Source organism: Schistosoma mansoni, chromosome 1 (genome assembly GCF_000237925.1).
Source record: "Schistosoma mansoni strain Puerto Rico chromosome 1, complete genome".
NCBI lineage: Eukaryota > Metazoa > Platyhelminthes > Trematoda > Strigeidida > Schistosomatidae > Schistosoma > Schistosoma mansoni.
Genome location: NC_031495.1, coordinates 25,521,567 through 25,534,545, shown reverse-complemented (window position 1 = coordinate 25,534,545; position 12,979 = coordinate 25,521,567). Strand labels below are relative to the sequence as shown.

Genomic DNA, 12,979 nt, shown 5'->3' with positions numbered 1-12,979 from the left:
GTAAGACACATTTAGGAGCCAAGATGCTTCTGAAAGACTATATCTGGTGATAAAATATATTTAGATGGATAGTATTGAACGTCTATTTCTTTTTGTTGAGATAATATCGATTGCATTTAGCTGAGGTGTAAGAGTGTGACGATGATAAGTCACCTATCTAGTGTGATATATGTACAGTCAGTTTCCGTGAGAAGAGCTATTAGTATCCTGATTCTCGTACAAAATGGCCATGTGCAATCATATTGGACAGCTTGGTAAGGTTCACATGGAAACAGGTGTATAACTGACTGTAATTATTTGAGTTTAAAATTTATTTCCAACTGGGTCCCTTCATTTGCACAAAGAAGACACTTAGCAAACATGGAGGGACAAGTAACCTTGTTGTGATTAATTAAACATTTAACACACTATTGATTTGGAAAAAAGATAAATCCTTATTGATTAAAATAGTAAGATATAAAAGTTTTAATTCATTAAGAAACTTAGAGTGATATGTTGTCGAGGATTGAAAATCAGATATTGAAAGGGTGATAAAGTGAAATAATTACCCACTTGATAGCTATTAAGAACAGAATAATTAAAAAAGTTGTAGTAATTGCTAATTAATAGTTGGGAAGGAGTAGAAACAATATAATATGGAGAAAAACGATAGATTACAGATGATAAAAAGGGAGATTAGGGCTGTAGAAGGATGAGGAACTGATCATACTGTACGAAAAGGTTATGATTAAACTGGTGAATAGCATTAGGATCTGCTGTACGTAAGTTCTCCAACTGCATTCCTATTGAGTCAACTCTATGTATAATTCTGAGGGATGTTTGTGGAGAAGCAGAGTGACCGGGATAGATCAGATGCTCCAAGGTCGAGCCTTTGGCAGACTTGTGCAATCCTTTGGAGAGCCAGGCAGGGTAATGTTCGGAGATGCGTTTCTAAAGGGCTCTCTTTATGTGGCCAATATAGCCTGCTCCACAAGAACAAGTAAACTGATAGATGCACATTGATTTGGCCCAAAGCGGGAGTTTATTCTTCACGCAACTTCGAATCATAGGCCAACTATTAAAGATTATGCAGAGTTCAAATGAATGGAATGTTGTACTCGGAGATCTTGAAAGTCTACTTTTTTTGATTTCTGCCACACTATCTCCTTCAAAATGAATGTTCAGGAAGAGTCTCCTTTGGTGCTGCGGACATCTCCACATTGTTGATTGGGCTTAAGATTTTTCTGAATGAATCTAGATGGATATCTGCTGTTGGTCAGTGCCTATAGTAGTCAAGTTCAGTATTGATTGTATTCTCTGTACAGATGTGTCTAGCGCTCGAACAGAGAACGGATCAAGTTTCTCTTTTGCTTCAGTGGGACCCAACTTTGAAAATTCGTGCATTGACCATTTGATGTTGGCTGTCTATGTATTGATCTTTGTAGAGAACTCCTAGGTCTCCTTTTTACCAGAACATCTGAGAGGTGGCATTATGAGTCTGACTTTCATTCTACCATGAAATTAAATGATTGATGACAGTTATTGAACGCGTCCGGGATGTCACTGACATTGATGTTTTGGTCACAAATAATGAAAGTGTCGCTTAAGTATCTCTCGTATAGATTTGTAGGTATCATTACCAAGTTTTGATTTGATAATTTTGAATAAATTGAGCATTGGGTAGATTGTTATAAATAAATAATATATTTGTAATATCCCAATGAGTAGAAAAATTTATTCTCTGAAGAAGTGGCTTACACTGAGTCACGAAGCGTCTTGTATAGATGGTTGTCAATTATTAGTCCAAGTATAATGTTTTCGAGATTAGCAATGAAACAGTCAACTAGAGGTGGGTCGAGTGGTGACTCCATTACTAAGCTGTTAGTCTATTTATAGAATTGATTGTTTAATACTTTCCTATACCGTTATTTAGAATTCCGTAAATCGGTTAAGCGTATAGTCAAACGAATCTACTGCGAAATTAAGTTTTTCGCTAAGAGCACTGTAAACAACGATAGTTTGACTAAAAAATAATCTGGTTCCTATCTTATTTTAGTTCACTTAGTAGATTTAGCCGAAGTTTACATCATATAACCCTTCGTTTGTTTATTATACTGTAGTGATGTATAGGCTTTCTTATCCTTCCACTGTTCCTGTTAATATGACAATGCAATTTGTTTCGAAATCATTCAAACGTTTAAATTTCTTTTAAATAATTTTCCAGTACCTCTAACTAATTAGAAGGGAATATTTTAAGAATTTGCTGAATAGACAAGATCAACGTTTAACACTCTGAAAGGTAACTGACGCTAAACGTTAGGGAGACAAACATAAATCCCTTAAGCACAAAAATTAATTCCTAATTCGAATTCAGATGATACACTCCTTGTTCCCATAGTTTATTTTATTTTTCTGAGTAATAACCTGGTTCAATAAAAATAATAGTAACTTAATGCCTTCATGCTGTGAACTAATTACTGAATTTTTTCTCAAGTCAGTTATCGATGATATTATTTACTCAGCATTTATTCACTTTTACTGTAAGCGACATATTGTATCTTTACAGGGAGTTGACCAATATTTGTGATACAAACTATCCACAATTTTTTTACCCATTAATTCTTGTTGTCAAGAATTAATTACACCCAGATTATTCTTATAATATTCCATGTGGAACTTATCTGTTGATACAGAGCTAAAACGAATAAGGTGAAAAAGAGCCTTTGTGCTGTTTTGTTCAATTAACAAGTCTGTATCTGTCTCAACACAAAACCAATACGATTGTAACCCTTACTTTCAGCTTTTGCCATTGGCTGTGACAGGGATAAATATGGACATGAAGAGAGATAACTGTTCTTAGAAAAATTATAATTTATGAATTTACTCTCAATTGATAGATTAGATTTTTCAATTTGTATAATATCAAGCAAAGAGTAATTAGGAGGGGATAATGGAAGAGCTTACAAATTGAGCATTACAATTTGAATTATCATTCTGAAACTGTACTGAATAACCAATGTTTAGAGTTGGCCTTTATATTTTTACCATAGTTCCAGATGTCCGTTAAAATAACTGCATTTATGTACACTTTAAAACAGCATGATAAACCTTGAAACAGAGCAAAGTCTAGAATGAAACCGAAAAAACCCATCTCCATTGAGTTCGCACTTAAGTGGTATAAATTATCAAGTTTCCCGCTACTTTTCCATTTATTTTATTCCATATGTTGGGTCTCTTTAAAAACTATTGATGGAAAATTTGATAATTGAAAACACTGTCGAATACATATAGATTATAAAGAACGTTGAACTTCGACGTTCTTAGAAGTGTCTACAATGCATTTGCAAATAAGGTTTAAAATTTCACTTAGTGATAAAAAAGGTGATTGCTATCAACGAACGTTGTTACACAGGTTCAATGTTAAACAGCTGAAGTTCATCGTCGTAAGAGTTAATTAGAATTAATTGGGGTGTAGAAAAATTAAAGAGTAGAAACAGCGACTGGAGTACTGAGTATTTACAAAGCCAAAATGAAATACATTAACGATATCAGACATTACATGCATTCTAAATAGTCTTTTTTCACTCTATCAAGTTTTTCTTTAGTTTCTGTGTCAATATTTATTTCTCTAAGACTGGATTTTGCATAGCGATCATCACGTTCACTTTCTTCACAAATGAGTTGATCTACTACTTGTTCGATGCAAAATAATAATTCTTTGTTTGTAACTGCTTCGTCAGTTTCAGGACACTGTATTTGTTCTTCGGCTTTTGCTACATATTTGTGTACCTCACGCAAAATGAAATAAACTCCATTGGACCGAAGAAATGTTCGCCCGTGATTGGTGGAGCAAAACTAAGTTGACACTTAAAGAGTAAATAAAAAAGATTACCTGCAAAAATGTTTGGCAAATAGTGAGATACAACTCAGTGGAAAACAAACGAGAAAATTGGGGGCTCCCAGTTATAGTCTGCACAGATTTAGGCAATATAGCACGGTCTTCTTTATCAATACAATCTTCTGGACCACAAAGTGGAACTAAAAGTGCATCGAGCAAACCGACGCCCTTGTTGAAAAGTTCACAATGAAGCTCTGGGAATCCATATTTTAAAATAAGTTAAATTATTACGAATTACCATCTCCAAATGAGCAATTTTTTATTATGCCAGCTATGAGAATTTTGATTGGGACAGAATCCACCTTCGAAAATAAACCCATCAGCTTTCGTAATTGTTCTGAGGAACATACGGAGTGGCGTACTGATGTTAGGCTACTTAGGTTAAGTACTATCTTCAATAACCAAACTCAATTAGTAAAATTAACTTACTGGAAGAAACTTCTGAACATAAGAACTTGAACTAAGAATCGATCTAATATGTTTGTTATCGAAATGTTCACCAAAATGACTAATCCAAACAGGATCTCTAGTCAAATTAGAAATCAAGTCAATAATTAGAGACGCCAAATCAGCATGAATTCTTGAATTATTCAAAGAGAGGGTAGCAAGGATTCGAGTGAACTCTTCACGTTTTTCTTGAGTTGACAGCACGGTTTTTAAAAGACTTGTTCCTTGAACAGTTGAACAAATGTTAATTAAGCATTTGACAGATAATACGAATTCCTCCGTGAGTGCTAAAGAAGAAAAATTATGATTTCGAACTGAAAGGTACACATTACCAGACGAAAAAACATAAGAGATATGAAATGATAGGAAATTGGAGGAAAATAAAGATTGAGACGTGATATACTTATATAAACACATAAAAAGTGCAATACTAAAATTTTGGACTAAATTGGATGGAGGATTTAGTGAACTTGCATAAACTAGAGAAAAGTCGGTCAATATTAAGATGCCTAGACAACTTCTGTTAATATCGGTATCTTTATATTCTGATGACACGAAAAAATAAAGGGTGGTACAAAAAGCAGAGGGTAGCGAGGAAGTTTAGAAAAATTCAAGTAAACTAGTCAAGCAGTCGGCAACCGTTAAACAATGCATACAAGTGCATTGTGATGTATACTGATCAGCAAGGCACAAATCCACACCCAATGAATAATACTGAGTTTTTCTTTATCCAGACACACACTGACCTTACAGGCCGAGGCTAGTTAACATTTGAAACGACTGAATACTGCAGCGCAGTAGCCGCTGAAAGCTTAAACTATTTAAGTGATGTATCGAGCTTTTAGTCGTTTAGATATCAGGCCATTTGAACTATTTTACCTCATATTTGTCAGTTCAAAACTACATTATTGCATAGAATCAGTCTCTGCAGAAAATAGCGGTCAACTAGAGGAATTCGACTGAACCCTGAGGCTACAACATGTAGGGATTCAAGTTGTACTAAACCTGCTACCTTCATAAAAAAGGACTGGAGGTGACCTAATCACAGTTAGTTAATGGATATTTTGCCTATTTATTTACCTAAACACATAAAAATTAGTACAAAGGGGCATCAAATAAATATGCGTCACACGATAACAATGAGGATGTAAGGCGCGTATAAGAAAAATGGGAACAATAGCGAACATAATTAGTGTATGACACTGAAATAAGCAGCTCACTTAGCAAAGGTACAACCAGAAAGGATTCTTTCAGTTAGAGGAGTTACGTCCATGTTTCTATGAAGAAAGTAAAGTTACTGCAGGACCACCACTGGCTTCTATTCTGAGCCATATCTGGTGACGTCTCTAGCCACTGAGTTGCACCATCTCTAGGACCCCAACCAGGGAGTCGTGAAGGACCAACACAAGCCAGTCCTGTACAGCTTTCTTTCATAACACGACACCATGTCATACACTGAACACCTTTGCACTTTATCCAACCGGTCCTGGAGTCGGCAAATAATACACAACGAGGAATTCTCTAGGATGACATTCGTAGGACATGTCCAAGCCACCGAAGTCGATGTTCCAAGATGGTGACACCAAATAAATTATCGTCACTGGGTCCAATGACAGGATGCCGAACCTCTGCATTACTAACGTAGTGTTGTCAGCAATCCTTCGGAGACAATGATGATCAAACACAGAGAGTCGTCTAACATCCTCAACTCGGAGAGGCCAGGTTTCACAAGCATAGAGCAGAACTGCTCTTACTGACGCGTTGTAGATCCGACCCATTACAGCCAGACTAACATTACGAAGGCGCCAAAGGTGGCCCAGATTGGCATAAGCCGCTCTGGCTTTCATTATACGTCAATCGATCTCATCACTCACGCCACCACCAGCATTCATGCAGCTACCCAGATACACGAACTTCTTGACTACTTCTATATGCTCACTACACAGGGCGAGTGCAGGATCAGGGTCCTGCTAGTCTTGTAGAAGTACTTTGCACTTCGAAGGTGCAAAGCACAGACTATACCTACGAAAACTAATTGTCAACTGATTAAGTGCGGATTGCATGGCTTGAGTATCATCACACAGTAAGACAATACCACCCGCATACTCAAGGTCGAGAAGTCTTTCTTCAGGAAACAGATTCACACCACCGTTACTCACATCCATTAGAGCTGTTTCCAGAATGTCATCGATGGCAAAGTTGAAGAGGAATGATGAGATCGGGCAACCCTGTCTAACTCCAGTGCTTGAATGGAACAATGGAGAGAGGTGGTTGTATGCCCTTACTCTGCCTGAGGTGTTTGTATATAGGGCCTTTAGGATGTTAATAAACTTCTCAGACACACCCTTCTTCAATAGACGATCCCAGAGAACCGTCTTGTCCAATTAATCGAAGGCAGTCCTGATGCCAAGAAACACTATGATTCTTGGTCTGTGATAAGTATGACGGTGTTCTAGCATTTGGCGGAGGGTTAAGATATGATTAATACATCCTCGACCAGAACGAAAACCAGCCTGCTCCTCGCGAGTCAATCTTTCTCAGGTTTTAAACAACCTACGAAGAATGACAGAAGCCAATAGTTTGGACGCAATCGGAAGTAGACTTATCCCCGATAGATGTTACAGAAGCGACGGGGACCCTTTTTAAAGATAGGGACAACTATCGATTCGTTTTATAATGTCGGAACGCTCTTTAGCTCACAAACCTTTGTAAACAACGTTGTCAGTTCCATAACCAGAAAGTCACCATTATCATTAAAAAAGGGCCGGAGGTTAGTCATCTGGGCCTGGTGATTTGTAGCGCTTTAAGAGTTGGAGCTTGTTACGGACTTCCGCCTCTTTTGGTGGATCAGTCGTCACAGGCCATGGAGAGCAGGACAGTCTGATCGATGTTTCCGGAGCAGCAGGCCAGTTGAACTGCCCTTCGAAGAACTCTGCCCATCAACTAAGACGTTGATGGATGTTAGTGATTGGCATCCCGTCAACCTCACAGACTGTTTCGCCCATACCAGACTTCTTGCTGCCAGTGGCTCGGATAAGTTGAAAGAGCTTCCGGCAGTTACCAGATGCAGCTGCTGCTTCCAGCTCATTAGCACGCTCCGACCACCAGGCTTCTCGGTCCTTACGCAAGGTTTGCCCAATTTCATTACATAACAGCCTTCGTTTGTGGTCATACTCACGGTCACCTGGAGCAGGCCGACGGGCTTCGATCAGTTGTAAGGAGCCAGAAGAAACCCAGTGCTTATAACCGGGACGTTTCGCGAAACCGAAAGCGGCTTTACTCGCCATTTTCATAGCGTCATGCAGTTGCAACCAATGCTCATTTGTACTTCTCGGTGGAATGGCAGCTAGCCTAGAAGCTAGCTAGGTTCGATACTTACTTGCAACAGAAGTTGCAACCAGTTTACTAACATCCATACATTGGTGACGGTCTTTTTGTTGGCCACTGAAAAGTAAGGTTGGCACAGACCAGGGCATGATCAGAGTCCAGATAGGTACTCCGAAAGGAGCAGCAGTCTTGTACACAACCACACCAGCGGTAGCTGATCGCGATGTGATCAATCTGAGTCCAGGCTTGAGAGGCAGAAGGAGGACGCCAGGTGGCACATCGTCGATGACTGTGCCAGAAGTTGGTGCTGGCCAGAAACAGGTTGTGGTCTGTGCACAGTTACAGCAGACGGTCCCCGTTATCTGTCTTGCGACCAACAAGTCCCCATCGGCCATCTAAACGACGTCGATATTAGGACTTCCCAAAGACATAGCCAACCCTATCTGTCGTCCGATCTGCATTAGTGTGCGAACGTTGAAGGAAGCCAGTTTGAATGGCATACGTGGTTCTAGAAAGACTGCTTCAGTACTCGTATTCAGTGGTAGCATTCAAATTTTGACCAGTCAGTGACTCGAGATTGTTTAGACAGAACAGAGTTTCCACCATATGTGAGGCACTGTATAACTTGAACAATAAGGATACACAAAGTGAGGATAGAAGGGAGTAGATAAGTGATGCAGTATATAAAAAAAATAAAAATGAATGTTGTCAAATGAAAGTGAGTTGTCTGAATTTTATTTGGAGCGAGAACAGTATTACCAGTAATTAGTGTCATCTCATTTTATTTGTATGAGGGCTGTGATACTGCTCAAGTGCCAAGACCGAAGCAGATGGTTTTCTTATGGGACCACACCCCGAGTCTTTGACCTAAAGGTCTGATCCACAAGGTAGTGGAGCATCGTGAGGAGATGCAGTCCCATGGTAGCCGGTGATCAATAATTAGTTCATACGCCATTTGTTCGTTCAGGATACTGGAGCCCATGTGCACCATTGGTTTGGAATCAAGGTTTTCCAACTCCCCTAGGTGAACTCTTTGTGTCCACCAACCCGGTTAAAGCGCCGAACATTCGCTTTTGGTTAACAACACCCCCCGAATGCCCTGGTACGGCCGAGAGTGGGGAGAGTTCGCTCTCCCTCTCGTAATGCTCTCACAAGGCCACGCGTATATAGATTTTGCCAGCGAAGTCCTACTCACTGCTTTCTCGTGGCGGGGGTCATGTTCACAAAAGTGAGAGGACGAAAAGAGAATGTCCGGCGCTTTAACCGGGTTGGTGGACACGGTAAGTCCACCTAGGGGAGTTGGAAAACCTTGATTCCAAACCAATGGTGCACATGGGCTCCAGTATCCTGAACGAACAAATGGCGTATGAACCAATTGTTGGTTACCGGCTACCATGGGACTGCATCTCCTCACGATGCTCCACTGCCTTGTGGGTTAGACCTCTAGGTCAAAGGCTCGGGGTGTGGCCCCCTAAGAAAACCACCTGCTTCAATTTGGGCACCCGGGCAGTATTACAGCCCACACACGAATAAATGAAATGACGCATTCTACTGACAATACTACTCTTGCTCCTACTAGAAACAAGACAATTTACATCATTATTATCATCATTATTTACCACGTCGCTTATTTACTCCCTTTTATTCCCTATTTGTGTATCCTTTCTTTCAACTTATGCAGCATCTCGCCCATGGTGAAAACTCTGTTTTATCTAAACGATCTCCATTTAGAGACATTATCAGATATGACTCAGAATAGAAGCCAGTGGCGAACCTGCTGTAACCTTCTTTTACTTCCTTCATAAAGAGTGGTTCTAACTTTCTTAACTGAAAGTCTTCCGGTTTTACGTTTCAGCCCCCCCTTCTTTTTCATCCTTCCTCTCACTATTTTCATTGTTTTGTGCAGCGCATATGTATCTGGTGCCCTTTTGTACCAATATGTATGTATTTAAATAAATAAACAACACCCCCGCCGCGAGAAGGCAGTAAGTATGACTTCCATGTCAGTGGCTGTATACGCATGGCCAAGTGAGAACATTTCAAAAGGGGACTTATTCTTGGTTTACCAAAACAGGATTTACATAAACACATCAGAAATATCACAAACGCAAGTACTGATTGTCCATTGGTGGGCCATTCTGTCATATTACTAATGACTGTAACTCGTTCACGTCAACTATTCCAGATTATTATGTAGTCACATTGAAAACAGATTAAATGAAACCCCTTAACACAAAGCCTATATCCTTTTGTCTTTTATACATTTGATCCCACAAACAACTGCATGAAATGTGGCAACCGTAAACATAGGACAGAAATGAGCTGACAAGCTTTTAGGACTCAGGAATGGAAGAGACTGACATATTCCCCTACAGGAACACACTAACATAGATCGAGATCCCATACAACAGCCTAATTTGATGTAGATTGGGAAAACATGACTTGCAATGTAACGAAAAAAATCCAAATAGCCTCAAATACAGATATTTATTGCCAAGGTCAAGGCCTAGATGTAAACATATCACAAGTCTTGGGAAGGAAGTGTGTTGCGGCCTTTCAATAAGCTGCCTGAAGGTCTAGAGTTAAATAAGCGATCACGACCAAATATGACTATGTCTGAGGATGTCGACATCCTGAGACCACGTGGTTATTAACATTAACACCAAAAAGGAGTCATAAATACTGGAAGTTTAAAAATTACGTGCTCGAACGATTTATGAAACAAAGGAGGCAAACAATCTCGAGACTTAGTTTTATTATTAATCTATCATAAGCGTTACGTGTATGCATTCATAAATTTCATATATTCAAACCAAGAAAAGTCAGCTACAAACCTTTTGATAAATCAGATGAACCTATGACTTTCACAACCTTATTCAAGTAGTGCTCAAGAAGTTTATCTTCAACATCGATTTTAGCCGCAGTTACTTTAAGCAAGGCACTCAGCTGATGTGTTTGGGCCATTGCAACGTACAAACTATTTTTGCCACTTACGGAATTATATGTCCAATAAACAATAAGCTTGTGATAAGCTGAATAAAGTTAAGTAGTTCTTTAGTAAACACGTCCTGAAGTCTGAAAATAGTTTTGTTCATGTGTTCCTTTTCAAGCTATGAATTTAGTGAATCTAATAGCTGCCGTTATAAATATCGCTCAATTGGCTATTGTGATGAATCGGAAGAATGAAGATGCAGAAATCAGTAGTGAGGTAAGAATGAGGTGACCACAATCAATAACTGAGATTTATTTGTGCTGATAATTGATATGTAGTAGGACTCAGCTAAACTGGTTGACTTGTAGAGATCACGCTCGCGAGCAATCGAGTAAATCGAAGGCACATAATAGTGGGACACGTGAGGTAGCCAGTTATGCAATCCAATGTAGACACAAGTAAGTGACTGTGGAGGGACTACACTGTGGTCCCCATTGTCTTGCTAACGAACTGTTGTCCTAGCTCATATCTGTACATGGAGAAAGGCTGATTGTTGTCACATCGTTAGTGGTTCTATCGCGCCGCATATCACATACTACTGAGGTACTAGCTTTAGGACCAGTGCTTTTGACTAAGATATCCATCAACCTTAAACATGGCAAGTTATCGGGTTACATTCACGATTGCTGTTATTCCTAGGGGACACTTCTCGAGCCACGCACTGTAAGTTTCAACGTGCCAGTTTCCAACATTCAACTGCCGAGTCACTGGAAGAATTCTGTAATCAGCCCTATGTCTTATTACTGAAGAAGACAGATCATATCCAGTTGTCCAACCATCAGCTAAACTGGCATAGTATTTACGTTACTCCAAAAAACAATTCACTAACTCGTGTAAAATCATACAATCTCGAAACTCCTGGTCTCAGAACAAGTGTTCATGCTTAACCTATATACTGACTGCGGGAGAGGATTGGACAGCAGTCCAAAATAACGGTTTGCCTGTCGATGCAAAACTCCTGGATTTTATTAAGGAATTTGATAATTTGTCTCTCATAGGGTTTTCGTAGAAGCTCTCAAAATTCGGAATATCAGGTGTCATATGAGAGCGGTCAAGAAAAGCCCTTAGTTACCGGGTGCGGAGGGTGAGTGATGAGCCGGCTAAGAGTCGTTTGTTTCAAGGCACAGGTTAGAAATATTACACATCTAAAGTATGAATTACCTTCTATTCATATGGTAATTATTTGGGGACGTGTGCCAATGGCGGGATATGAACCATTTTCTCACGTGCCATCTTTAACGTCAATATCTGAAGAAACTGCTACTCACTGTGGAAGGGGGATTACGTTTTTGTAAGCTGTATAACCTATGTATAAGGTCAAAAAGTCCGAGCCTGTTACTTATTCACGATTTCTTACGGTAATACTTACAGACATGTTATATGAACATAGCTGCAAATACTTTTCGGAATATAACTTCTAACTAACCATATGTCTTCCAAATACATTAGTTCAGTTACGTTGATCGGCTTGTGTTCAGTTGTGTGGATTGCCCTATGCCTTACATGTAAATACCCAATGACGTTACTTTGGTTAGTTGTCCGTCTATCAATCTGTCAATTCGTCGATCGAATTCTTTTATTATGCTGATCTACAGATACTTGACACATGCTCACTGATTGAAAGTCTGAACAGTTTGCGTTCATTTCAAATAAATGCATATTAGACGAGTCTAATGCAGTTCCGCATTTATTTACTTTTCTCTGTTAGTCCCGCAAATGTGTAAATGATTATCAACACTCTTTTTCCGCTATTCAAATGATGGTTTCGACGCTTATTATTGAATCGTCTCTTGCACTGAGCTTGGGGTTAGTTATCTCAAGGAAAATTGGCGTTCGCTTACAGCACAGCCATAAATTTAATTCAATTGTTTACAATATAAAACCTTATTGTATGTCTGGGGAGACCAGTCTGAGATAAAGATCAAGTCTGATTTTGAAACCAGCAACGGAACTGGTGACGATAAAGATCTAGGACAAAATTCGCTATTGACACCGAGTAAACACGACATCATTCAAAAAATCTGAAAAGTAACTTGTGAATTTTTCTTTTGGATGTTCAATAATGCTATCTCTTAGAAAGCAAGCAGCTAGTCCATTTATTGTTGTGGAATCTGTCACACTCTGATGTGTTTAGTGTGTGGGAACTAAGTTAGTGACAGGTTTTACTTAGCTCTCCTTTGATGAACGCTTAAAACGCTTTAATATTTTCCTTTTATCTTATTGTAGGACGCTAGGTGACCTTATACTGGCATTCTGAATCTTAAAAAATGATTCAACTGGTAACATGTTTCACCTCTTTATTGCCAACAGAGATAAATATCTCCAAGAACTTTGTG

At 39.2% G+C, this 12,979-nt stretch overlaps 1 protein-coding gene across 2 annotated transcripts; it reads right to left on the bottom strand.

Annotated features, from left to right (window-relative positions):
- Positions 1-3,291: 3,291 nt before the first annotated feature.
- Positions 3,292-10,635, bottom strand: Smp_073200.1 (hypothetical protein; the record flags this gene model as incomplete). Of its 2 annotated transcripts, none has more annotated exons than XM_018793822.1 (5): positions 3,292-3,834; positions 3,872-4,071; positions 4,116-4,269; positions 4,307-4,611; positions 10,486-10,635. In XM_018793822.1, 5 exons carry the CDS (start codon positions 10,613-10,615, stop codon positions 3,535-3,537), a joined length of 1,089 nt encoding a protein of 362 aa, XP_018648294.1. In that variant the 3' UTR covers positions 3,292-3,534. The 2 variants fall into 2 exon arrangements, with proteins under 2 accessions (XP_018648294.1, XP_018648295.1); XM_018793819.1 differs by having other exon boundaries at positions 3,453-3,834; positions 4,116-4,265; positions 4,303-4,611; positions 10,486-10,615.
- Between the last annotated feature and the right edge of the window lie 2,344 nt (positions 10,636-12,979).